This window comes from Macaca thibetana, chromosome X (genome assembly GCF_024542745.1).
Source record: "Macaca thibetana thibetana isolate TM-01 chromosome X, ASM2454274v1, whole genome shotgun sequence".
In the NCBI taxonomy this organism is placed as follows: Eukaryota; Metazoa; Chordata; class Mammalia; order Primates; family Cercopithecidae; genus Macaca; species Macaca thibetana.
In genome coordinates, this window is record NC_065598.1 from 46,992,287 (window position 1) to 47,019,647 (window position 27,361).

Consider the following 27,361-nt stretch of genomic DNA (forward strand, 5'->3'; position numbering starts at 1 on the left):
TGACCTCAGGTAATCCACCCACCTCGGCCTGCCAAAGTGCTGGGATTCCAGGCATGTGCCACCATGCCAGGAATGTTAACCGATGTTTTCAACTAAATTTTGTGAAAGATATCTGAGTACAAATAAAGTACTTCTGATGAAAATTTAGCTTTCAAAATTGAGATTTGCTGTCAGTGTAAAATACACATCTGATTTCACAGTCTTATTACCACAAAAATAATGCCAAATATCTAGGTAATTTTAAAAATTAATTACATGTTGAAATAAGAATGTTTGGTTATGTAGTTCAAACAAAGTATGTTATTAAAGTTCATTTAACTTATTTCTTTTCCTTTTTGTGTCATCTGTCTGCAACGTCTCATGTTACATCTCCTCCCTGTCTTCCACTAGGATTGGAAATTGAGGCTGCTGTTCTGTGTCAAAGTGATTTAGTCTCTCAGGCATTAAGATGCTTCATTCTTAATGATGTAATTTGAACTGCAAAATTATTTCGCCTAGTGACAAGGATGTTCGCACTTCATTGGCCATGGAGACTAAAGCCTGCCTCCCACACAGAGCCATTGGCTAGCTGCGCCATCTCTCCAAAGCAACCTCGGGCTGTGTTCCCACCCACTTCAACTACCTCCAGCTGTGCCATTTACCTGCATCCCCGTCAGGCTATGTCCGACTGGCCCCTTCCTTGCACTGGACAATGGGGACTTCTGCTGATTTATAGATCAGGCAGCCTCATATTGACCTGGGAGACCAGAGCCTGTTTCTTATATTCAGCCATTAGCTAACTGCACCTTCAGTCCACAGCTTCTCAAGCTAGGCTTTGGCTGCCTCACTTCACATGGCAACGGGGTTAGTTACTACCTAGTAACAGTTTACCGTTACTGCCATAGGCTGAAGAGACAAACGCCCAACTTCTCGTGCATTCATTGGCTAACTATTTGCAGCAACTCAGGTCCTTTCCACCCTGCACATAGCAACAGGGGCTTCTCCCTAGAACCGGCTGCTTCATTCCATTGGCCACCAGAAACCAGATCCCACCTCCCCGATGCAGCCATTGGTCAGCTGCACCATCTATCTACAACCCCCCCGATTTGGTCTAGACAAGAAATCTCAAACTGCTGGTTTCTATGAACTCTGCTGCCACCACTGCTCATCTGGCTGGACCTCGAACTTGGTCATCTGTTATCTAATCCACCGTCAATAATTCCCTTGTCAAAATCTAAAATCTAGGCCCCTGGTAACATTGTCACCACTTCTGGACCAACTTCAAACCCCATCTTTTTTTTTTTTTTTTTTTTTTTTTTTTTTTTTTTTTGAGACAGTCTCGCTCTTTCTATCGCCCAGGCTGGTGTGCAGTGGCGCGATCTCGGCTCACTGCAACCTCTGCCTCCTGGGTTCAAGCGATTCTCCTGCCTCAGCCTCCCAAGTAGCTGGGATTACAGGTGTGAGCCACCACATCCAGCTGATTTTTGTATTTTTGGTAGAGACGGGGTTTCACCATGTTGGCCAGGCTGGTCTTGAACTCCCAATCTCAGGTGATCTGCCCGCCTCGGCCTCCCAAAGTGCTGGGATTACAGGCGTGAGCCACCACGCCCGGCTTCCCAGCAGTATTAATTTAGTCTGACCTCAATCTAGTGCTCTAATAACTCTTCCACCATCAATGCCTTTCTGGTATAGCTTAGCATTCAGCCTTTGACTAACTATTCCCCCAGCAATGCCCCGCTGACCTGGAGCCTGAATCAGGCCTATTCATTTTTCCACCGTCAATGCATACTAGGAATGATCTCAAACTTCACCTCTGTGAACTCTTCCAACATTAATGACCTTGATAAAGACTACCAAGGTCACATTTCTAGTCCCGAAAGAAATGGGTTTATTAACCTGCTGCAGCAAGGAAGACCACGCCCCACAGGAACTGTGGGGATGTCTCACCTAAGGTAACTTAACTTGTTCCAGTTTGCCCAGGACTTTCCTGCTTTTAGAACTGAATGCCCTTGTCCCAGTAAACCCCATTCCTAGGCAAACAGGGATGGCTGATCACCTTAGTGTCAATGAACAAAGGAAGGAATGGGATTACTATAAGATATAGGAGTGGAATTTAGGTAAAATGTAAATGAAGCAGTGTTTTGACAAGCCCAAAGCAAAGGAGGTTGGTATGGAAAAGGATCAACATTAGGTTCAGACTGTGAAGCAGACCTAAGGTCCTTTTTCTTTAGAAACACAAAAGAAGCTGGGCGCGGTGGCTCACGCCTGTAATCCCAGCACTTTGGGAGGCTGAGGCGGGTGGATCACTTGAGGTTAGCAGTTCGAGACCAGCCTGGCCAACATGATGAAACCCTGTCTCTACTAAAAATACAAAAATTAGCTGAGTGTGGTGGCACACACCTGTAATCCCAGCTACTCGGGAGGCTGAGGCAGGAGAATCACATGAACCTGGGAGGCAGAGGTTGCAGTGAGCCGAGACCACACACTGCACTCCAGCCTGGGCAACAGAGCAAGACTCTGTCTCAAAAAATGAAAAATGAAAAAACGAAACAACAACAAAGAAGAAACACGAAAGATAGGCTGTGTGCAGTGTCTCAGGCCTGTAATCCTAGCACTTGAAGTGGGCGAATCCCTTGAGCCCAAGAGTTCAAGACCAGCCAGGGCAACATAGTAATATCTTGTCTTTACAAAAAACGAACAAAGGTAGCTGGGTGATGTGGTGTGTGCCTGTAGTCTGTCAGCTACTTGGAAGGCTGAGGTGGGAGGATCACTTGAGTCCAGGAGGTTGAGGTTGCAGTGAGCTATGATCATGCCACTGCACTTCAGCCTGGGTGACAGAGTGAGACCCTATCTCAGCAAAAAAAAAAAAAAAAAAAAAAAAGAGAGAAAAAGAAAAGAAAAAAAAAATAAACACTAAACATAGATGTGAAGTTTTGACTTCAGATACCCATTATCTGAAGCTCGGCACCTGGGTCAGAAATCAAGGCTATTTCTCTGTATCACAGTAGCTTAGATCCTCCAGGGAAGAGTAGGAGGTTTTATTCTTATTGATATTGTTTCAAACAGGAAAATTTCCAATAGTCTATGATTTTAAGAACAAGGTTTCTCTGCAGGGCTAGGACTAGGGTAAGGTGAGGGAGGCATTTGCCTTAAGTGTAAAATGTAAGAGGGTATTAAAAAAACTCAGTAATCAAGATCAATACCATTTGATTGATTGATTGATTGAGACAGTGTCTCCCTCTGTCCCTCAGGCTGCAGTGCAGTGGTGCGATCATGGCTTATTGCAGTCTGGACCTCCCAGGCTCAAGAGATCCTCCCACCTCCTCACCTCCTGAGTAGCTGGGACTATAGGCACACGTCACCATGCACAACTAATTTTGCTTATTTTTTGCGGAGATGAGGTCTCACTATGTTGCTCAGGCTTGTCTCAAGTGATCTGCCCACCTCGGCCTTCCCCAAAATTCTGGGATTACAGGCATGAACTATCGCGCCCAGCCAAGATCAATAACATTTTTTGTTTGTTTGAGATGGAGTCTCGTTCTTTCACCCAGGCTGGAGTGCGGTGATGTGATCTCGGCTAACTGCAACCTCCACCTCCCGGGTTCAAGCTATTCTCGTGTCTCAGACTCCTGAGTCACTGGGATTACAGGCACGCACCACTACGGCCGGTTAATTTTTATATTTTACTAATACAAGAGACAGAGTTTCACCATGTTAGCCAGGTTGGTCTCAAACTCCTGACCTCAGGTGATCCACCCACTTTGGCCTCCCAAAGTATTGGGATTACAGGCCTGAGCCATGGCGCCAGGCTCCTCTTCTCTCTTCTCTTCTCTTCCCTTTCTTTTCTTTTTTAGACAGGGTATCACTCTGTTGACCAGGGTGGAGTGCTGTGTCGTGATCTCTGCTCACTTGCAACCACCACCTCCCAGGTTCAAGCCATCCTCCCACCTCAGCCTCCTGAGTAGCTGAGACTACAGATGCACACCACCACACCCGTTAAGTTTTGTATTTTTGGTAGAGACGGGTTTTGTCATTTTGCTGAGGCTGGTCCTGAACTCCTGACCTCAAGTGATCCTCTTGCGTCCCCTTCCCATAGTGTTGGGATTACAGGCATGAACCACCGTACCTGGCCGCGCTTGGCCATTTTCTAAGCATTTTTCTTTAAAAAAAAAAAATTGAAATGGGGTCTCACTCTGTCACCCAGGCTGGAGTGCAGTGGTGCAATCATAACTCCCTGCAGCCTCTAACTCCTGGGCTGAAGCGATCCTCCCACCTCAGCCTCTTGAGTAGCTAGGACTACAGGTGTGTGCCACCACACCCGGCTAATTTTTGTATTTTTAGTAGAGACGAGTTTCATCATGTTGCCCAGGCTAGTCTTGAACTCTGGATCTCAAGTGATCCGCCCACCTTAGCCTCCCAAAGTGCTGGGATTAGAGGTGTGAACCACCGCGCCTGGGCTTTAAGCATTTTTCTATTGATAATTTGCTAAAAAAAACCATTGGTTGTCCATGGCCCCGCGCGGTGGTTCACGCCTATAATCCCAGCACTTTGGGAGGCAGAGGCGGGTGGATTACCTGAGGTCGGGAGTTTGAGACCAGCCTGACCAACATGGAGAAACTCCGTCTCTACTAAAAATACAAAATTAGCCGGGCGTGGCGGAGCATGTCTATAATTCCAGCTACTCCGGAGGCTGAGGCAGGAGAATCGCTTGAACCCGGGAGGCGGAGGTTGTGGAGAGCCGAGATCGTGCCATTGCACTGCAGCCTGGGCAACAAGAGTGAAACTCCATCTCAAAAAAAAAAAAATAAAATAAAAAAATAAAAAAAAAGGAAAGAAAAACCATTGGTTGTTCATATGAAAGACTATTATTATTATTATTATTATTATTATTATTCCTAACTACTATCATTGTAGTGGGGCAAGGAGGGTAATGGAGATGGGGGAGTTCAAGTCTTCTCCATGGTAACCGCAGCATATCGGGAGATTGTACACCCTGACTCCTTTCCCCTCTTCTCCAGTGGTATCGCCCACGACGGGCACCTGTGTTAACCTGATTTCTCCCCCTCTTCCCAGTGGTATCGCCAAGGGGGGGATTGTACCACCCTGACTTCTTCCTCTTGCCCAGTGGTGGATCCCTTGAACATCAGAACACGCCCCATCCTCCCTGGGTAGGAGGCGCACCTCTGCTTCTTTAAAATTTGCCCAAACTTATAGAACCGAGTTCCAAAGACCAGCTTCTCCCAGAATCTTGCCCCTAGAAGGATTCTACCCGTGAACGCCCTCTCGCCCCCGCCTTCTGTGGAACAGCCCACTGTACGGAATGGGTGCTAAGATGGCCGCCCCCATGAGACACGACATAGCGCAGCCATATTCCTCGCCTGACAACGCCACTCATGGACCAAGTCTCCGCCGATCCGTAACAGGGCTGTGTTCAGTGAGTAGACTACAACCTCTCAGTTCTACTGATCGTGTGCAAAATCAACAGCCCTAGAAGGTGCAGTGTCGGGGTGAGGACAGGAAACGGAAATCCCCCTCAGAGGCCGTTTAAGCCTTCTTGGCGCGCGACGCTAAATGCAGTGCACGAGGTTTTATGGCGTGATAGTCGCTCAGGTGATTTTGAAGCTTTGTTGGCTTCGGGGGATGATGCATTGGCAGTTGTGGTGTCAACTGGTGGGGAAATAAAGAACCTAATGAATGGGAATCTATGAGTGTCAGGGATGAGGGCCTCTGGAGTAGTCAGGTTTTAGATTCCCTGCTGTGTCTTGATGTCCAGCCTTAATAGTGTGCGCTTTGGGTTTTTCCTTTATCAGTATTCCCAGAGGTTTGCTAATTTTATTAGCCTTTCCAAAAAAAACAACTTTTGACGTTGTTGCTCCTCTGATCACATATCTCTTCTGATGTACCTTTGTTTTCTATTTCTTTAATTTCTGCTCTTATCTGTACTGTTTTCTCTTTATCTAACTTCTTAAATTGAATGTTAATTCATTAATGCTCAGCCTTTCTTTGTTAAAGAAAATTTTAAGAGCATGCCCTTTTCCTTAAGAATATCTTTAGCTGCAATCAAGAATATGTTGTATACACCGTCTTTTTTTTTTTTTTTTTTGACGGAGTCTCACTCTGTCGCTCAGGGTGGAGGGCAGTGGCGCGATCTCGGCTCACTGCAACCTCCGCCTCCCCGGTTTCCAGCGATTCTCGTGCCTCGGCTTCCTGAGTCGCTGGGATTACTGGCGCGCGCCACCAAGCCCGGTTAATTTTTATATTTTTAGTGGAGATGGGGTTTCGCCATGTTGCCCAGACTGGTCTAGAACTCCTGGATTCAAACGATCCACTCGCCTCGGCCTCCCAAAGTGCTGGGATTACAGGCGTGAGCCACCGCGCCAGGCCGACTATTTTATATTAGTCAAAATTTTTCTCTTTTTGTAATCGTATAGGCCCACCTCCTTAAAATGTTTATTCTGGCCGGGCGCAGTGGCTTACCCCTGTAATCCCAGCACTTTGGAAGGCCGAGGAGGGCGATTGCTTGAGTCCAGGAGTGAACAGCCTGGGCAACACAGGGAGACTGCCGTCTGTACGGAAAAAAAAAAAAAAAAAAAAAAAAAAAGCTGAGGTGGAAAGATCGCCTGATTGCGAAAGCCTTGATTGCACCACTGCACTCCAGCCTGGATGACAGAGGGAGACCTTGTCTCAAAAAAAAAAAAAAAAAAAAAAAAAAAAACAACAACAAAGTTACACTTACGTATTTTATATAGTTTTTGCTATCATTATTTATGCAATTTTGTTTCCATTGGCTCGTTGTTATTGTAGAGAGAAACTGTCTGCTTTTGACCAGGCGCGGCGGCTCATGCCTGTAATCCCCGCAGTTTGGGAGGCCGAGGTGGGCAGATCACGAGGTCTGGAGTTCGAGATCAGCCTGACCAACATCGTGAAACCCCGTCTCTACTAAAAATACAAATATTAGCCGGGCATGGTGGCGCTCGCCTGTAATTCCGGCTACTCAGGAGGCTGAGGTAGCAGAATCTCAGAATCGCTTGAACCTGGGAGGTGGAGGTTGCAGGGAGGTGGAGATCGCAGTGAGCCAAGATTGCACCACTGCACTCCAGCCTGGGTGGCAGAGTGAGACTCCATCTCAAAAAAAAAAAAAAAAAAAGAAGCTATCTGCTTTTATAATTTTACCTTGTATCCAGCCCCTTACATTGTATTATACCCTATGAATTTTTAGTAGTCTTTTAGCAGTCTGGTAGGTTTTTTATGTATAAAATAATCTTATTGGCAAGAAAGCTACATTTTCATTTTCATTTCTTTCCAGTGTTCATGTTCACCCTAATTATTTTTTTCTTTTTTCTTTCTGCCTTTTTTTTCTTTCTTTCTTTCTTTTTTTTTTTTTTTTTTTTTTTTTGAGGCAGAGTCTTGCTCTGTTGCCCAGGCTGAAGTGCAGTGACGCAATCTCGGCTCACTGCAATCTCTGCCTCCCAAGTTCAAGCAATTTTCCTGCCTCAGCCTCTCGAGTAGCTGGGATTACAGGTGTGTTGCCACCATGTCTAGCTAATTTTTGTGATTTTAGTAGACACGGGATTTCACCATGGTCTCGAACTTCTGACCTGCTGACCTCAGGTGATCAGCCTGCCTCGGCCTACCAAAGTGCTGGGATTACAGGCGTGAGCCACCTCGTCCGGCCTCCTTTTTTTTTTCTTTAATAGAGACAAGGTGTCACTCTGTCGCCTAGGCTGGAGTATAGTGGAGTGATCTCAACTCACTGCAACTCTGTGTGTGTTTTTTGTTTGTTTGTTTGTTTGTTTTTTAAGGATACTGGGTTTTGTCATGTTGTCCAGGTTAGTTTTGAACACCTGGGGGCTCAAGGGATCCTCTTGCCTCGGCCTCCCAAAGTGTTGGGATTAAAGCCACGAGCCGCTGCACCTAGCCTGATTATTTATTTCTTTTCTTTTCTTTCTTTCTTTCTTTTTTCTTTTAGAGACAAATTCTTGCTCTGTCACCCAGGCTGGAGTGCAGTGGCACCATCAGAGGTCACTGCAGCCTCCACCTCTCAGGCTCAAGTTATCTTTCTGCTTCAGCTTCCTTAGTAGCTGGCACTACGGGTGTGGACCACCACACTTGGATTATTTCACTTCTTGTAAAGACGGGGGTCTCACTTTGTTGCCAATGCTGGTTTCGAACTACTGGACTCAAGCAACCTTACTGTCTTGGCCTCCTAAAGTTCTGAGATTACAGGCATGAGTCACTGTGCCCAGCCCACTCTAATTATTTCATCTTCTCTTGTGTGAGCTAGAGCCCACAAAACAATTTTGGGTTATAGCAGACAGTACTAATTTTATGGCAATAGCTTCATCATTTTACTTTTTAGCATGGTGTTTCAGGGTTATGTTTCATAATTGATTTTTGTGGCATTTAAGTGATTTCCTTCTTCCCTGATTTCATTTTGAGCTTACATTAGTAATGGCTGCTGAATTGCGTTGGATGCTTTTTTGGTGTAAGTTAATAGCAGAGTGTTTCCCCCTGTAATTTGTTGATGTAATATATAGCATTAGGCCAGGCGCAGTGGCTCACGCCTGTAATCCCAGCACTTTGGGAGGCAGAGGTGGGAGGATCACTTGAGGTCAGGAGTTTAAGACCAGCCTGACCAACATAGTGAAAACCCGTCTCTACTAAAAATACCAGCATTAGCTGGGCGTGGTGGCGGGCACCTGTAATCCCAGCCACCAGGGAGGCTGAGGCAGGAGAATTGCTTGAACCTGGGAGGCGGAGGTTGCTGTGAGCAGAGATTGCACCATTCCACTGCAGCCTGGGCGGCAAGAGCGAAACTCCATCTCAAAAAAAAAAAAAAAAAAAAAAAAAAAAACATAACATTATTAAGATTGAACCATTTTTTTTCTGGAAAGAAAAGGCTAAAAGCTTCCCAATAGAAGAATTTAAGAGGGATATTTCATCTAAGAGTGGAAAAAAAAAAAAAAAAAGAAGGCAGAAGAAAGGATCGGCTAATATTTCCTTTCATTTAGATTATCAGCTTTCCAGGTTTCCTGCCCTCACAGTCACCCACCAGGTCCCCTTGAACATGCCCATCACCTGCCCACCCCATGGGCCTTCAGCACCCTTAAGCACTGCCCCGGTTCTACTTCTCCTAAACCCAGATCTGCTTTGAACTTGAACTGAGGTGTAGGCTGGCTGAGTAGCAAGTGAAGCACCTGGTAGAGCCACTCAAGAAGAGACCCCAAGCTCATTAATTTGGCTCCAAATTTGATCATTTCATAATCCACCTTGGCTAATGCTCTGGGGATGCTGAACATTGTGGCATGAATGTGGGATGACACTGATGATACGGATACTGTCCTTTTAGGATTTCTTGGTGTCCCTGTGGAGCCATTGAGCCTTACCCCTTACTGGAGGCTGCAGGACCCTCTACACACAGACAGCTGTCCAGCACGGAAGGTGGCCTGAGGCCCAGGGTGAACATGCCAGCTAATGCGACATCACCCCAGGGATTCCCTGCCCTGATTCCAGGAGAACCTGGCAGATCTTTTGAGGTGAGGAGGAGGATCCTATATTTTTTTCTATATGTTGTTTTAGTTTATCTATTTTTAGTTAAATTTATATTTTGGGATAATTGTAGATTCAAATGCGATGTACCATTTACCTAGTTTTTGTCCCCAGTAGTAACATCTTGTAATACCCAGGATATTGACATGCAGAGCATTTCCATCCTCACAAGGATCCCCCATGTTGTCATTAAACAGACACAACCACTTCACTTCCTCCATCACTCCCCTCTTAACTCCGGGGCACCACTAATCTGTTCTCCAATAGTATAATTTTTTCATTTCAAGAATGTTGTGGCTGGACGCGGTGGCTCACGCCTGTCACCTGTAATCCCAGCACTTTGGGAGGCCAAGGTGGGTGGATCACTTGCAGCCAGGAGTTTGAGACCAGCCTGGCCAACATAGTGAAATCCTGTCTACTAAAACTACAAAAATTAACCGGGTGTTGTGGTGCGCACCTGTACTCCCAGCTGCTCAGGAGGTTGAGGCCGGAGAATCGCTTGAACCTGGAGGCGGAGGTTGCAGTAATCTGAGATCACATCACTACACTCTGCCTGGGTGACAGAATGAGACCCTGTCTCACAAAAAAAAAAAAAAGAAATGTTGTATTTGCTGGGCATGGCGGCTCATGCCTGTAATCCCAGCTCTTAGGGAGGCAGAAGCAGGAGGATAGTTTGAGCCTAGGAGTTTGAGACCTGCTGGGCAATATAGTGAGACCCTGTTCTCCATGAAAAGGAAAAAAAAAAAAAAAGGACAAAAACAAGATACTGTTGTATTATTCAGATTGTACAATATGTACCTTTTGGGACTGGCTTTCGTCATTCAGCAAAATTCTGTGGAGATATCAATAGCTAACAGTATATCAATAGTTCATTCTTTTTTTTTTTTTTTTTTTGAGACAGAGTCTCGCCCTGTCACCCAGGCTGGAGTGCAATGGTGCGATCTTGGCTCACTGCAACCTCTGCCTCCCCGGTTCAAGCTATTCTCCTGCCTCAGCCTCCCAAGTAGCTGGTATTACAGGTGTGCACCACCACACCTGGCTAATTTTTTGTATCTTTAGTAGAGACGGGGTTTCACCATGTTGGCCAGCCTGGTCTCTAACTCCTGACCTCGTGATCCACCTGCCTCAGTCTCCCAAAGTGCTGGGATTACAGGTGTGAGCCACCGTGCCCTGCCCATTCCTTTTTCTGCTGATACTTTTCCATGGCATGGATGTACCACACAGTGTAACCATTCACTGGTTGAAAGACATCCTGGTTGTTTCTAGTTGTTGGATATTATGAATAAAGATCCTATGATAGTTTGTGTAAGGTTTTTGTAGGGATGTGATATTGTGAAATATATAATGGTATTTCCTGGCAAACAACTCCTAATATCCTCAGAATCTCTAAAGTAGTAAAGTGTCTTTTTGTATGCTAATGAGTTGACTGATGCCTGGCAGTCCCTAGGCAGCTTCTGAATGGGGCTGGTCACAAGAAAGACTAAGGTAGGTTTAGAGGGTTGGGACCCTCCAACCACCTGGGAGGGGAGAGGGTGCTGACAGTCAAGTCGATCCACAAGGGCAAATGATTTAATCAATCATGCCTACATAATGAAGCCCACCTAAAACCCCAAAAGAATAGTTTGGAGAGCTCTGGGTAGCCGAACGCATGGGGATTCCTGAAGGGTGGTGCACCCAGAGAAGGCATGAAGACTCCAGGCCCCTTCCCCCATGCCTTGCCCTGTGTATCTCTTTATTTGACTGTGATTTGTTTGTATTTGTTTTTTGTTTTTGTTTTTGTTTTTGTTTTTTTTGAGATGGAGTTTCGCTCTTGTTGCACAGGCTGGAGTGCAATGGTGTGATCTCGGCTCACTGCAACCTCTACCTCCCGGATTCAAGCGATTCTCCTGCCTCAGCCTCCCGAGTAGCTGGGATCACAGGCATATGCCACCACGCCCAGCTAATTTTGTATTTTTAATAGAGATGAGGTTTCTCCATGTTGGTCAGGCTGGTCTCAAACTCCCGACCTCAGGTGATCCGCCTGCCTCGGCCTCCAAAAGTGCTGGGATTACAGGTGTGAGCCACCAAGCCTGGCCTGAATTTGTATTCTTTAAAATATCCTTTATTGGTGGGAGAGGTGGCTTATGCCTGTAATCCCAGAACTTTGGGAAGCCAAGGCTGGAGAATTGCTTGAGTCCAGGAACTCAAGACCAGCCTGGGCAACAAAGTGAGACCTCATCACTGCAAAAAATAAAACAGGTGGGGCACGGTGGCTCATGCCTGTAATCCCAGCACTTTGGAAAGCTGAGGTGGGAGGATTGCTTGAGGTCAGGAGTTCGAGACCAGCCTGACCAACACGATAAAACCTCATCTCTACTAAAAATACAAAATTTAACTGGGTGTGGTGGCGGGCACCTGTAATCCCAGCTACTCGGAAGGCTGAGGCAGGAGAATCACTTGACCCTGTGAGGCGGAGGTTGCAGTGAGCCGAGGTCACACCACTGCACTGCAGTCTGGGCAAAAGAGTGAGACTCTGTCTTAAAAAAAAAAAAAAAATCCTTTATAATAAACCAGTAAACATAGTCAGTTTTGTGTTTCCTGTTGAGGGTAAGCGGCCACTGTCTGGGCCGGTGGCTCACAGGTAAAAGAATTTACCACGACAGTTGTAGGTAAAGAAAGGCAGATTTATTAGAGAAAGTAGGAAAATACATTGCAAGAGAGCAACGGGTAGAATCAGCAAAAGAGGAACTGACTTCGAGGAAACGAAGGCTTGCTGGAGATTTTATAGGATGGTTCTTGATCTGTTTGATAACGCCAAGGTAGCAGGGAGCTAACTTGCATTCTTCTATCAGCCGAGGTGTTTGATGATGAATTGGAGTGTTTGATGATAAGCAGGAAGTTTATGAGTTATGTACGTTATTTGCTCAAGAGGACTATATGTCCTGGGCCATAAAGAAAGACAGGGCCATAACTTAAACTTACCTGCGTCTTCTTTTTGTTTATATGCCCTGGACCAACTCCTTTTCCCTAATTAGGACTGCACATTTCCCTGAACTTTTTTTTTTTTTTTTTTTTTTTTTTTTTTTTGAGACGGAGTCTCCTCTGTCGCCCAGGCTGGAGTGCAGTGGCACAATCTCAGGTCACTGCCACCCCCGCCCCGGGTTCAAGCAATTCTCCTGCCTCAGTCTCCTAAGTAGCTGGGATTATAGGCACCCATCACCATGCCCGGCTAATTTTTGTGTATTTTTCGTAGACACAGGGTTTCACGATGTTGGCCAGGTTGGTCTCGAACTCCTGACCTCAGGTGATTCGCCTGCCTCAGCCTCCCAAAGTTCTGGGATTACAGGCGTGAGCCCCGAGCCAGGCTGACAATCTTGGCTCACTGAAACCTCTGCCTCCCGGGTTCAAGTAATTCTCCTGCCTCAGCCTCCCGAGTAGCTGGGACTACAGGTGTGCGCCACCATGCCCGGCTAATTTTTGTATTTTTAGTAGAGACGGGGTTTAACCATGTTGGCCTGACTGGCCTTTAACTCTTGACCTCGTGATCCACCCACCTCGGCCTCCCAATGTGCTGGGATTATAGGCGTGAGCCACCACGTCTGGCCGACAATCATTTTTAATACAGTTTTAGAGGTACAGAAGAGTTAAGATACTACCTGTAATTCCATGTACTGTCACCTCCTCAACCCCGCAGTTTTCCCTGTTATTCACATCTTGCATTAGTGTGGTACATTTGTAAAAATTAATGAACCAATAGTGATATATTACTATTAATTATAGCCTACAGTTTACAGTAAGGCTCACTGCTTTGTGTTGTACATAGGGGTTTTGGCAAATAGATCATGATATATATCCACCAGTGCAGCTTCGTACAGTTTCATTCCGTTTCACCTGTGCTTCAGCGATTCATCTTGCCTTTCCCTCTGCCTGAACCTCTATCAACCACTCATTTTTTACTGTCTTTGTAGTTTTGCCTTTTTTTTTGGACACAGTGCCTCACTCTGTGACCCCGGCTGGAGTGCCACGGTGTGATCACTGCTCACTGCAGCCTCCACCTCCCAGGCTCAGGTGATCCTCCCATCTCAGCCTCCTGGGTAGTTAGGACCACAGGCACATGCCACCATGTCTGACTAATTTTTAGGATTTTTTAATAGAGACACAATTTTACCATGTTGCCCAGTGTGGTCTTGAACTCCTGGGCTCAAGCAATTTGCCCACTTCAGCCTCCCAAAGTGCTGGGATTTACAGGTGTGAGCTATCATACCAGGTCTAGTTTTGCCTTTTCTAAAATGTCATATAGTTGGAATCATGGAGTATGTAGTCTTTTCAAACTGGCTTCTTTCACTTAGCAATTTGTATTTAAGGTTCCTCCATGTTTTTTTGTGGTTTGATAGTTCCATGGATTGCAGTGCAGTTTGCTTAATTCCTTCACCTACCGAAGGGTACTTTCATTGTTTTTAGGTTTTAGCAATGATGAAAAAAGCTACTATGAACATTTCATGTGCGGATTTTTGTGTGAACATGTTTTGAACTCAATTGGTTAAATAACTAGGAGCATAATTGCTATGTCATATAAGCTTTATAAGCTTTATAAGAAACTGCCCAGGCGGAGCACAATGGCTCATGCCTATAATCCCAGCACTTTGGGAGGCTGAGGTGGGTGGATCACCTGAGGTCAGGAGTTCAAGACCAGCCTGGTCAACATGGTGAAACCCCATCTCTACTACAGATACAAAAAATTAGCTGGGTGTGGTGGCAGGTGTCTGTAATCCCAGCTGTTTGAGAGGCTGAGGCAGGAGAATGGCTTGAACCTGGGAGACAGAGGTTGCAGTGAGGCGAGATCGTGCCATTGTACTCCAGCTTGGGCAACAAGAGTGAAACTCCGTCTAAAAAAAAAAAAAAAAAGGAGAGAGAGAGAGAGAGAAAGAAACTGCCCAACTGTCTTCCCGTTTTTCACCATTTTGCATTTCCACCAGCAATGAATGAGTATTACTGTTGCTCCACATCTTCACCAATGAAACCACTATTGCAAAATTGTAACTGAGACAGTGAAAGAGATCTGATCTAATCAGCTGCATCTTGCTTCATGCCTCGGAGCTGTCCTTGTTCATTCCTGGGCGTAGGCTGAACTAATTTAGGGAGGAACTTAGTTTGTAGTTTAAAACAAAGATGTTAACAGGCCTTTCCCAAGGCAAATCCCCTGCTTGCCTGGGGACTAGATTGCCTTTGTAGGACTAACAAATTAGCCACCCGACTAGAAATTATGGTTTAGGAGTCATGCAGCCGGAGACTACAAGATTCTGACCCTCCCTAAACTGCTCCTAAGATCAGTGCTTGAGATATTTTGCAGACCCTGCACTTGATGGATCAGCTGGCACCACCCAGATCGATAAACTGGCTCATCTGATCTTGTGGCCCCCACCCAGGAACTGACTCAGCACAAGAAAACAGCTTCGATTCCCTGTGAATTCATCTTTGACCTGACCAATCAGCACTTCCGGCTTACACTGCCTCTCCGCCCTCCACCCCCCAAATTATCCTTTAAAAACTCTGATCCCCAAGTGCTTGGGGAGACTGATTTGAGTATTAATACAACTCCGGGTCTTTGCGAATTACTCTGTGTGAATTACTCTTTCTCTATTGCAATTTCTCTGTCTTGATAAATCTGCTCTGTCTGGGCAACAGGCAAGGTGAACCCATTGGGCGGTTACACCAGCATTTGGTATTGTCAGCTTTTTAATTAATTAATTAATTATTTTGAGAGTGCAGTGGTATGATCACAGCTTGCTGTAGCCTCAACCTGCCTGGGTTCAGGTGATCCTCCTACCTCAACCCCCCAAAAGTAGCTGGGACTACAAGCATGTGCCACCATGCCTGGTTAATTTTTGTATTTTTAGTAGAGACGGGGTTTCACCATGTTGCCCAGGCTGGTCTTGAACTCCTGGCCTCAAATGATCCTCCTGCCTCAGCCTCCCAAAGTGCTGGGATTACAGGTGTGAGCCACCGTGCCCACCCATTTAAAAAAAAAAAAAAAAAAACCATTCCAATAGGTGTGTGGTCGTATATCCTTGTTTTAATTTGCAATTCTCTAGTGACATGATGTTGAGGACCTTTTTATATGCTTATTTACCATCTGAATGTCTTTGATGAGGTTATCTTTTCAGATCTTTTGCCCATTTTTTAATTGAGTAGTTTGTTTTCTTATTGTTGAGTTTAAGAGTTCTTTGTATGTTTTGGATACTGTAACCTCCCAATGGGTTCACCTTGCCCGCTGCCTAGACAGAGCTGATTTATCAAGACAGGGGAACTACAATAGAGAAAGAGTAATTCACGCAGAGCCAGCTATAGGGGAGACTGGAATTTTTATTATTACTCAAATCAGTCTCCCTGAAAAGTCGGGGATTGGAGTTTTTAAGGATAATTTGGTGGGTAGGGGCCAGTGAGTTGGAAGTGCTGATTGGTCAGGTCACAGATCAAATCACAGGAGTTGAAGCTGTCCTCTTGTGCTGAGTCAGTTCCTGGGTGGGGGCCACAAGACCAGATGAGCCAGTTTATGGATCTGGGTGGTGCCAACTGATCAATTAAGTTCAGAGTCTGCAAAATATCTCAAGCACTAATCTTAGGTTTTACAATTGTGATGTTATTCCCAGGAACAATTTGGGTAGAGTCAGAATCTCGTAGCCTCTAGTTGCATGACTCCTAAACCATTATTTCTAATCTTGTGACTAATTTCTTAGTCCTACAAAGGCAGGCTAGTCCCCAGACAGGAAAGGTGTTTGTTTTGGGAAAGGGCTGTTATCCTCTTTGTTTTAAACTATAAGCCAAGTTCCTCTCATGCTGGGCTCGGTGGCTCATGCCTATAATCCCAGCACTTAGGCTCACACAGGCGGATCACCTGAGGTCAGAATTTTGAGACCAGCCTGGCCAACATGGTGAAACCTCATCTCTACAAAAATACAAAAATTAGCCAGGTGTGGTGGCCTGCACCTGTAATCCCAGCTACTCGGAAGGCTGAGGAAGGAGAATCGCTTGAACCCAGGAAGCAGAGGTAGCAGTGAGCCAAGATCGCGCCACTGCACTCCAGCCTGGGAGACAGTGCCAGACTCCATCTCAAAAAACAAAACTAAGTTCCTCTCAAAGTTAGTTTGGTCTGTGCCCAGGAATGAACAAAGACAGTTTGAAGGTTAGCAGCAAGATGGAGTTGGTTTAGGTTGGATCTCTTTCACTGTAATAATTTTCTCATTATAATTTTACAACAGTGGTTTCAATACAAGTCCTTTATGAGATAAGTGTTTTGCAAATATTTTCTCCCAGTCTGTGGCTTGTCTATTCTGTCAGCAGTGTCTTTCACAGAAGATAAGTTTCTAATTTTAATAATGTACAACATGGCTGGGCACGGTGGCTCACGCCTGTAATCCCAGCACTTTGGGAGGCTGAGGCGGGCGGATAACAGGGTCAGGAGATCGAGACCACGGTGAAACCTCGTCTCTACTAAAAATACAAAAAATTAGCCAGGCGCGGTGGCGGGCGCCTGTAGTCCCAGCTACTCAGGAGGCTGAGGCAGGAGAATGGTGCAGTGAGCTGAGATCCGGCCACTGCACTCCAGCCTGGGCGACAGAGCGAGACTCCGTCTCAAAAAAAGAATGTACAACATACTTTTTTTTTTTCTTTCACAGGTCATACTTTTGCTCTTGTATTCATATACATATATATATTTACAGAGATGGGGTCTCACTAGGTTGCCCAGGCTGGTCTTGAACTCCTGGGTTCAAGCGATCCACCCACCTCAGCCTCCCAAAGTGCTGTGATTACAGGCACGAGCCACTGCACTTGGCTGGTGTTGTATTTAAAAACTCATCACCAAACTCAAGGTTTCTTGGATTTTCTTCTTTGTTATCTTATAGAAATTTTATAGTTTTCATTTTACATATAGGTCTATAATCCATTTTGAGTTTTTTTTTTTTTTTTTTTTTTTTTTTTTTTTTTTTTTTTTTTTTTGAGACAGGGTCTGCATTCTAGCCTTTGTCACCCAGGCTGGAGTGCAGTGGTGCGATCTCGGCTCACTGCAACCTCTGCCTCCTGGGTTCCAGCAATTCTGCCTCAGCCTCCTGAGTAGCTGGGACTACAGGTGCACACCACCACAACCGACTAATTTTTGTATTTTTAGTAGAGATGGGGTATCACCATGTTGGCCAGGCTGATCTCGAACTCTTGACCTCAAGTGATCCGCTGCATTGGCCTCCCAGTTTTGAGTTAATTTTTGTGAAACATATAAGGACTGTGTCTAGATTATTATTATTTTTGCATATGGATGTCCAGTTGTTCCAGCACCATTTGTTGAAAAGACTTATTTCTTCACCGAATTTCTTTTGCTCCTTTGTCAATGATCAGTTGACTGTTTTTCTGTGTATATATATTTCTAGGCTCTGTATTCTGTTCCATTGATCTATTTGCCTATTCTTTCACCAATACCTCTGCCTTGATTACTCTAGTTTTATAGTAAGTCATGAAGTTGGGTAGTCTCAGTCCTCTGACTTTGTTCTTGTTTAGTACTATGTTGACTATTTTGGATTTTTGCCTTTCCATATAAACTTTAGAATCAGTTTGTTGATAGCCATAAAATAATTTGGTGGGAATTTGATTGGGATTATGTTGAATCTCCTGATCAAGGTGGGGACAACTGACATGTTAACAGTATTAAGTCTTCCGTTTAGCAGCAGAGAATCCATACGGGTCTGCAGCAACCTCAATTCTTGCCTACTCAGAAGAAAGAATTTGAGGGGCATAAGACAGAGTGAGAGACCGGGACAAGTTTTAGAGTTGTAGTGAAAGTTTATTAAAAAGCTTTAGAGCAGGGATGAAAGGAAGCAAACTACACTTGGAAGAGGGTCAAGCAGGCGACTTCAGAGATCAAATGTGCGGTTTGACCTTTGACTTGGGGTTTTATGCTTCCTGGGCCTATTTTTTTTTTTTTTTTTTTTTTTTTGAGACAGAGTCTCGCTCTGCCGCCCAGGCTGGAGTGCAGTGGCCGGATCTCAGCTCACTGCAAGCTCCGCCTCCCGGGTTCACGCCATTCTCCTGCCTCAGCCTCCCGAGTAGCTGGGACTACAGGCGCCCGCCACCTCGCCCGGCTAGTTTTTTGTATTTTTTAGTAGAGACGGGGTTTCACCGTGTTCGCCAGGATGGTCTCGATCTCCTGACCTCGTGATCCGCCCGTCTCGGCCTCCCAAAGTGCTGGGATTACAGGCTTGAGCCACCGCGCCCGGCCAATAATTAGTTTTTTTTTAAAATAAAAACAAACAGGTTTTACCTGAATGTTTTATGGGAATGGATGTTATGACTGACAGGGAATACTTCCTCTAACTAGTATTGTGACACTCAAACCTGTTGATGAAATCCCAGTGGAGGAATGTAAGGGTTGATGGGATTAAGGTGAAAGTTTGGAAAATTTGCAGATTTGAACAGGCTTTATTTGAAATGGTTGCATCTCTTTTACCTCAATGTATTATGGAGATTGAAATTGTATCTGACTGTGGAATGTTTCCCCTCTCTAGTATTGTAAATCCACCCTTCAAGCAGTATTACTTGGACATGCTAAATGGGAACCAATAAGATTGCCCAGGCCTACGAAGTATAGAATAGAACCTGGGGTGCCGGCACAGACAGATTATCTGTACAATAGCCCTTTGTGGAACAGAGACCGGCGCTTATGGCAAAAGCCTAAGAGCGCCTCCTAGTGGTAATCTGGGACTTTGGGCTAGAGAATTTCCAGTTGAGCTTGGATTAGACATTAATTGAAAGTGCCCTTATGATTGAAGGACATAAAATAATTTTAAAACCTAAAATATCCATGATGTCTTGGGTGATAGTGTAAAGCTCCAATAGGGAGTGCAGTGCCCAGAGGAGTTCCATAATTACATGGAAATGGTTCGTACAAGAATATGCTGCCAGGGGAGTGCAGAGTTAGCAGTTTTCACAACCAGGTAGACTCTTCCGCCAGGACTAATGAAGGAGGAGTTGGTCAGTTCTATCATCGACTGGACAATGCTCCAGCTCTCAATTGACCAACAAAAAGATGCTTGGTTTGTGGATGGCAGTTCCAAGGCGAATGGACTGCGTCGTGTTTGGATGTCCCAATAGCATCCATTATAGCAAAAGGATCCAATTTAGGATTATGTTTAGCATTTACTTGTCATCACTTTAGTGTTATTCACTTGAGAAGGGTCCTTCTTTGCCTTTCATAACTCTTTGAAGATTTAATTAAATAATAGTATTTAAGTATTTACAAATGTATATTCTTCTCATAACAAACTCTTGAATGCTGGCTCTGTGTCAGGTACTGCCCTAAGCGATTCCACGTGTGTGTGTGTGTGTGTGTTTGAGACAGAGTCTTCTCATGTTGTCTAGGCTGGAGTGAGGTGGCTTGATCTTGGCTCACTGCAACCTCCACTTCCCGGCTTCAAGCCGTTCTCCTGCTTCAGCCTCCTGAGTAGCTGGGATTACAGGTGCACGCCACCACGCCCAACTGATTTTTGTATTTTTAGTAGAGACAGATTTCACCATGTTGGCCAGGCTGGTCTCAAACTCCTGACCTCAGGTGATCCACCTGCCTCGGTCTCCCAAAGTGCTGGGATTACAGGTGTGAGCCACTGCACCCGGCCTTGATTCCACATATGAATTCACCCAAGTTTCACAGATGACAAGACTGAGGCTCAGAGGAAGGCGGTAACTTAGCCAGAGTAACAGCACAAGCATGAGTCAGAGCCAAGATTCAAACCTAGGCAGCGTGGCTCCCACCACCATGTTCTTACTTGTTCTCTTCTGTGTCCAGGAGATTCCCTCCTACCCAACCTTGTTCTCGACACTCTCTGGTTACTACTGCGTAGCCACAGTCTAAAGCAGTTACGCAACCATCCTAGGTGAGCTATGCATTTTTAAAAATTAAACTTTGATTTTGAGATCAGTATCGATTCCCAGGCAATTGTAGGAATAATACAGAGAGATCCAGTTTCCTCCAATAGCGACACCTTCCAGAATAACATCACAACAAGGATGTGGCCATTGACACAACCCCGAGATGTCTCCTGCTGCCATTTCACAACCAGACCTGCTACCCTTGTGCCTGCCATCTATCGCCTCCAGGTTCCTAACCCCGACACTAATCTGTTCTCTATCTCTAGAATGTTATCATTTCACGACTGTTATATAAATGAAATTATACAGTATGTGACTTTTTTTTTGAGATGGAGTCTTGCTCTGTCGCCAGGTTGGAGTGCAGTGGTGTGATCTCGGCTTGCTGCAACCTTTGCCTCCCAGGTTCAAGCAATTCTCCTGCCTCAGCCTCCCAAGTAGCTGGGACCAGAGGCGTGCACCATCACACCGGGCTAATTTTCGTATTTTTAGTAGAGATGGAGTTTCACCATGTTGGCCAGGCTGGTCTTGAACTCTGGACCTCAAGTGATCCGCCCATAATCCCAGAGTCCTGGGATTATAGGCGTGAGCCACCCCGCACGGCTCCCAATCTGCCTTTTATTTATTTGTTATTTATTTGCTTGTTGCCTTTGTTTCCTGTGTATTTTAGGATGCTTCTAGGTATAAATAAATATTAGAATAAAAGGAAGAAAAAAAGAAGAAAATATCAATACAAGTTTTAGAAAGTAGGCATGCGTGTCAGCAATCCTACTGAATTTACCGAACAAGAAAACTTTGCAGTCTTTTTTTTTTTTTTTGAGATGGAGTCTCACTCTGTCACCCAGACTGGAGTGCAGTGGCATGATCTTGGCTCACTGCAACCTCTGTTCAAGCAATTTCGTCCCTCAGCCTTCCAAGTAACTGGGACTACAGGCGTGCACCACCATTACCTGCTAATTTTTTTTTTTTTTTTTTTTTGAGTTGGAGTTTCGCTCTTCTTGCCCAGGCTGGCAACAAGTGGGGCGATCTCAGTTCACTGCAACCTCCGCCTCCCGGATTCAAGTGATTCTCCTGCCTCAGCCTCCCGAGTAGCCTGGGATTACAGGCATGCACCACGATGCCTGGCTAGTTTTGTATTTTTAGTAGAGATGGGGTCTCTCCATGTTGGTCAAGCTAGTCTTGAACTCCCGACCTCAGGTGATCTGCCCACCTCGACCTTCCAAAGTGCTGGGATTACAGGCACGAGCCACCGTGCCCAGCCTGATTTTTGTATTTTTAGTAGATGGAATTTCACCATGTTGGTCAGGGTGGTCTTGAACTCCTGAGCTCAAGTGATCCACTCACCCCAGCTTCCCAAAGTGCTGGGAGTACAGGCGTGAGCCACCATGCCTGGTCCTGAAGTCTTGCTTAATCTGTATATTCTAGGAAGACACAGCAGAGCAGGAGCTGCAATCAAGAATTACAATGCCTCAGTCGGGCGCGGTGGCTCACACTTGTAATCCCAGCACTTTGGGAGGCTGAGGTGGTCTCAGGAGTTCAAGACCAGCCTGGCCAATGTAAAACCCCCATCTCTACTAAAAATACAAAAATTAGCCAGGCGTGGTGGCGCATGGTAGAACCCCCATCTCTACTAAAAATACAGAATTAGCCAGGCGTGGTGGCGCATGTGTGTAATCCCAGCTACTTGGAAGGCTGAGGCAGGAGAATCACCTGAACCCAGGAGGCAGAGTTTGCAGTGAGCTGAGATTGTGCCACTGCACTCCAGCCTGGGTGACAGAGCAAGACTCTGTCTCAAAAAAAAAAAAAATTGTAATACTTATACAGAGAAATCAATAATTCCTTTATAGTGGAGAGTTCCTGATACCTAATTTTTTATTACCTTATTATTATTATTTTCTTAGAGACAGCATCTTGCTTCATCTCCCAGGCTGGAGTGCAGTGACACAATCATAGCTCATTGCAGCCTCGAACTACTGTACTCAAATGATCCTCCCACCTAAGCCTCCTGAGTAGCAGGGACTGCCGGTGCTTGTCATCACATCCAGCTAATTTTTAAAAAATTTTTAGTAGAGATGAGGTCTGTGTTGCCCAGGCTGGTCCTGAACTCCTGAGCTCAAGTCATCCTCCCGCCTCAGCCTCCCAAAGTGCTGGGATTCCAGGCCTGAGCCACTGTGCCTGGCTATGTTTTTTTTTTTTTTTTTTTTTTTTTTTTTTCAGTCAGAGTCTTCCACCTGAGTCTCCCGAATAGCTGGGACCATAGGCGCACACCAACATGCCTGGCTAATTTTTTAATTTTTATTTTTGTAGAGACAGAATCTCACTACGTTGTCCACTCTAGTCTCGAGCTCCTGGCCTCAAGCACTCCTCCTGCCTCAGCCTCCTGAGTTGGTGGGATTACAGGTGTGAACCACTGCATGCGGCAGTTCCTAATACTTGAGTGTCAAGAAATCTTCTGGGGTGTGCTCCGAGCACGGGGCCTGAAGAATGCTTCCTCTGTTTACAACACACCCAATGGGAATCTGGGGTCATTGTGATGAGGGGCACAAAACTTGTGACCTCTCTCTGAACAAATGCCCCACATATGAAAAAAAAAAGAAATCTTTTGTTAAATCTTCATATGGATGATAGAAACAATATTTTATTTTCTTTTTCTTTCTTTCTATTTTTTTTTTTTTTTTTGAGATGGAGTCTTGCTCTTTTGTCCAGGCTGGAGTGCAGCGGTGTAATCTCAGCTCACTGCAACCTCCACCTCCCAGGTTCAAGCAGTTCTCTTGCCTCAGCCTCTCAAGTAGCTGGGATTATAGGTGTGCACCACCATGCCTGGCTAATTTTTGTATTTTTAGTAGAGACAGGGTTTTACCATGTTGGCCAGGCTGGTCTCGAACTCTTGACCTCAAGAGATCCTCCCATCTCAGCCTCCCAAAGTTTTGGGACTACAGGTGTGAACCACCACACCCGGCCGGAAACAATATTTTCAATTACAACCTTTTCATAAGTGATATTACTGGTCTTCTATGGCTGTTTGTCTTTTTGAAAAGATTTTTTCATCAATTTCTTTCTTTTTTTTTTTTTGAGACAGAGTCTTGCTTTGTTGCCCAGGCTGGAGTGCAATGGCAGGTCTCAGTTCACTGCAACCTCTGACTCCTGGGTTCTAGCGATTCTCCTGCCTCAGCCTTCCAAGTAACTGGGAGCCATTAACTTGTTTTCAAGACAGAGTCTTGCTCTGCTGGCCAGGCTCAAGTACAGTGGCCTGATCACAGCTCACTGCAGCCTCAATCTCCCAGGCTCAAGCAGATCTTCCCACCTCAGCCTCTCGACTAGCTGAGACTATAGGCGCACGTCACCATGCCTGGCTAATTTTTTAATTTCTTGTAGATAGGAGGTCTCTCTATATTCCCCAGGCTGGTCTCGAACTCCTGGGCTTAAGTGATCCTCTTTCCTTGGTCTCATTCAGTTTTTAAGTAAGATTTTAAAAACTACAGGATGAAGGGTGGGCACAGTGGCTCACACCTGTAATCCCAGCACTTTGGGAGGCCGAGGTGGGCAGATCACTTGAGGTCAGGAGTTCGAGACCAGCCTGGTCAACTTGGCGAAACCCCGTCTCTACTAAAAATACAAAAATTAGTTGGGTGTAGTGGCACATGCCTGTAGTACCAGCTACTTGGGAGGTTGAGGTGAGAGTATTGCTTGAGTCCAGAAGTTCGGGGCTGCAGTGACACAAGATCATGCCACTGCACTCCAGCCTGGGTGACAGAGGGAGACCCTGTCTCAAAGAAAAATAAAAGGAAGCCGTGGTTATTGCATACTGTACTATACTTGCCTCGATATATCTGAGTAGAATTTGCATTCCACGTGTTTTCATCTTTACCATCCTCTTGAATCTTCAGTCTATCTTCCCTTCCTTTTTGATGTCTTCATGCTTTTCCAACACTCTTCTTCTGGCTGGTTCTATTTTTTTCTGAGTTGGTAGATGATGCACAATTTGAGTTTTCTGATGATTTTGTTCTCAAATAAGTCTGTGTGGGAGGAGCATTACTAAATAAGGAAGTGCTAGTCAATATCCAGATGACTAGGAATGGATAAAGTATTGTTCCCAACAGGGACCCAGTGTCCCCATGGGAAGAGCATACCTTGGATATAGTCAGTCTTCCTATCTGTGCCTCAAAATGTTGTGCTGCTTCTTAAGGAGCTTCCAAAGGGAAACTGATTTGTGAAGTGAGAACCACCAAAAAGACAGAATTGAATGACCGCAGTAGTGCTTCTTTCTCTTGCATAAGATTTCCTCTTGGGCCAGGCACAGTGGCTCACGCCTGTAATCCCAGCACTTTGGGAGGCTGAGGCGGGCAGATCACCTGAGGTCGGGAGTTCGAGACCAGCCTCACCAACATGGAGAAACGCCGTCTCTACTAAAAATACAAAATTAGCCGGGCGTGGTGGCACATGCCTGTAATCCCAGGTACTCGGGAGGCTGAGGCAGGAGAATAGCTAGAACCTGGGAGGCGGAGGTTGCAGTGACCTGAGATCCTGCCATTGCACTCTAGCCTGGGCAACAAGAGCGAAACTCCGTCTCAAAAGAAAAAAAAACTTTCCTCTTGAATTCCATTTCTGCCTGTTTTTAGCAGAACAGCAGCTTTGGCAGCTTCTGTGTCTGTCTCTCTCTCTGTCTCTGTCTCTCTCTCTCTTTTTCTGGTCTTTGTGAAATGAGCAGCACTCTGTGTGATTCCATGTGGTTGTCTGTTTCATATGTCTTTCAGCTGCCCTATATTCTGCCTTTCCCGTTTCTTTGTTCTTACATTCTTTTTGTCGATTGTTCTTGTTTCTTTTGATATCCAGCATTTCTCTTTCAGTTTTCCTTCTCAATTTCCCCCTTGATCTCTTTGTTCTTCCACTTACCTTTTCAAGTATTTTGGTTAGTCTTAGTCTGTTCACTCTGACAGTGAGGTTCTTGGTAGGTCTTTGATTTGACCTTCCTCTAAGCTCCCTTTGAGGCAATGACATGCCCTGATCTGTTTCCTCTTGTTTAATATATATGACTTTGTGTCAGGAGAGGTAGGTGGTGTATCACAAAACTCAACATTTCTGCACTGAAAGTTTTCCGAAGTGTTACTGGTTTCAAATGAGGGATGAAACAGTTACTAAACTTTCCGACTGGCTCCCATTTGCAACTCATGTTTCAATTTTTAGTTAGTGCATCTTTTGGTTTACTCTCTTGTCTGAAATACTCGGGACCAGAAGTGTTTTGGATTGTTTTTTTCTTATTTTGGAACGTTTGAGTTATATTCACTGATTTGGGATCCCTAATCTGAAAATCTGAATCCAAAATGCTTTAATGAGCATTTCCTTTGAGCATGATGTTGGTGCTCAAAAGGTTTTGTATTTTGGAGCATTTCCGATTTTGGATTTTTTTTTTTTTTTTTTTGAGACAGACTCTTGTTCTGTCTCGTCCAGGCTGGAGTGCAGTGGTACGATCTCGGCTCACTGCAACCTCTGCCTCCTGGGTTCAAGCAATTCTCCTATCTCAGCCTCCTGAGTAGCTGGGACTATAGGTATATGCCACCACACCCGGCTAATTTTGTATTTTTAGTAGAGACTGGGTTTCACTGTGTTGGCTAGGCTGGTCTTGAACTCCTGACCTCAGGTGATCCACTCACCTCGGCCTCCCAAAGTGCTGGGATTACAGGCGTGAGCCACTACACCTGGCCAAGATTTTGGATTTTTGGATTGGGGATACTGAAACTGTATTGATTTTTTTTTTTTTTTTTTTTTTTTTTTTTTTTTTTGAGAGGGAGTGCTCTGTCACCCAGGCTGGAATGCAGTGGTGGGATCTCGGCTCACTGCAAGCTCCACCTCCCAGGTTCACGCTATTCTCCTGCCTCAGCCTCCCGAGTAGCTGGGACTACAGGTGCCTGCCACCATGCCTGGCTAATTTTTTGCATTTTTAGTAGAGACGGGGTTTCACCTTGTTAGCCAGGCTAGTCTCAATCTCCTGACCTCGTGATCCGCCCACCTCGGCCTCCCAAAGTGCTGGGATTACAGGCGTGAGCCACTGCGCCCGGCCCTGAACCTGTATTGATTTTAATAGCAACAGAACTGTTTGAGGATGCTTCTGTCACTTTGTCGTCTTCCTAACCTGCAGCCATCTGTGTAGGCTGTTTATCATCAGCTGCCATGACACTATGACAACTGTGATGCTACTCTTGGCCACTGTGATGATGACCTGAATGGTGCCCTGGAAGTATAGCATCATTCCCCTCTCCTCTTCTGGAAAAAGACACTTGTCATTTCATTTAGGGGCTACCCAGTTAATCCAGAATGATCTCAACTCAGATCCTTAACTACATCTGCAGAGATCCTTTTTCCAAATAACACCCAGGTAACATTCACCATGCCTGGGTGTTAGGATGTGGATATATCTTTTGGGGGAGCATACCATTCAACACTATAGTTTTTCCTCTAGCCTCCAAATTTATGTCCATCCCACATGCAAAATACATTCATCCCATCCCAACATACCCCAAAGTCTTAACCCATTACGGCATCAGTTTCTGCCTGTGGATCTGTGAAACTGGAAAACAAGTTACCTGTTTCCAAAAGTACAATGGTGGGATAAGCATAGGATAGATATTCCCATTCCAAAAGGCAGAAATTGGAAGTCATAAACGGTTCACTGATCCCAATCGAGTTTGAAACCCAGTGGGGAAAATATCGTTAGATTAAGGCCTGAAAAGAATCCCCTGTTGAGGCTGGGCATGGTGGCTCACACCTGTAATCCTAGCACTTTGGGAGGCTGAGGCAGGTGGATCGCCTGAGGTCAGGAGTTCGAGACCAGCCTGGCCAACATGGTGAAACCCCGTCTCTACTAAAAATACAAAAATTAGCCAGGCACGGGTGGCGCACCCCTCTAATCCCAGCTACTCAGGAGGCTGAGGCAGGAGAATCGCTT

The 27,361-nt window shown here is 45.3% G+C and overlaps 2 protein-coding genes and 1 non-coding gene across 3 annotated transcripts in view; 2 read left to right on the forward strand and 1 right to left on the reverse strand.

The window, feature by feature from the left end:
• NDUFB11 (NADH:ubiquinone oxidoreductase subunit B11) overlaps positions 1 to 27,361 on the reverse strand; it is a 477,292-nt gene that overhangs the window by 199,958 nt on the left and 249,973 nt on the right. The window lies entirely within an intron of this gene.
• The window catches only part of ZNF157 (zinc finger protein 157), a 42,261-nt gene continuing 19,961 nt past the window's right edge, over positions 5,062 to 27,361 (forward strand). The window contains exons 1-2 of the mRNA XM_050775822.1: positions 5,062 to 5,589; positions 9,329 to 9,515. Coding sequence (XP_050631779.1) covers positions 9,444 to 9,515 — 72 coding nt within the window. The 5' untranslated portion in view covers positions 5,062 to 5,589; positions 9,329 to 9,443. The remainder of the gene's footprint in view (positions 5,590 to 9,328; positions 9,516 to 27,361) is intronic.
• Positions 22,873 to 23,001, forward strand: LOC126947042 (small nucleolar RNA SNORA11). Its single transcript, XR_007722893.1, has one exon. It is a non-coding gene; the product is annotated as a small nucleolar RNA SNORA11 (small nucleolar RNA).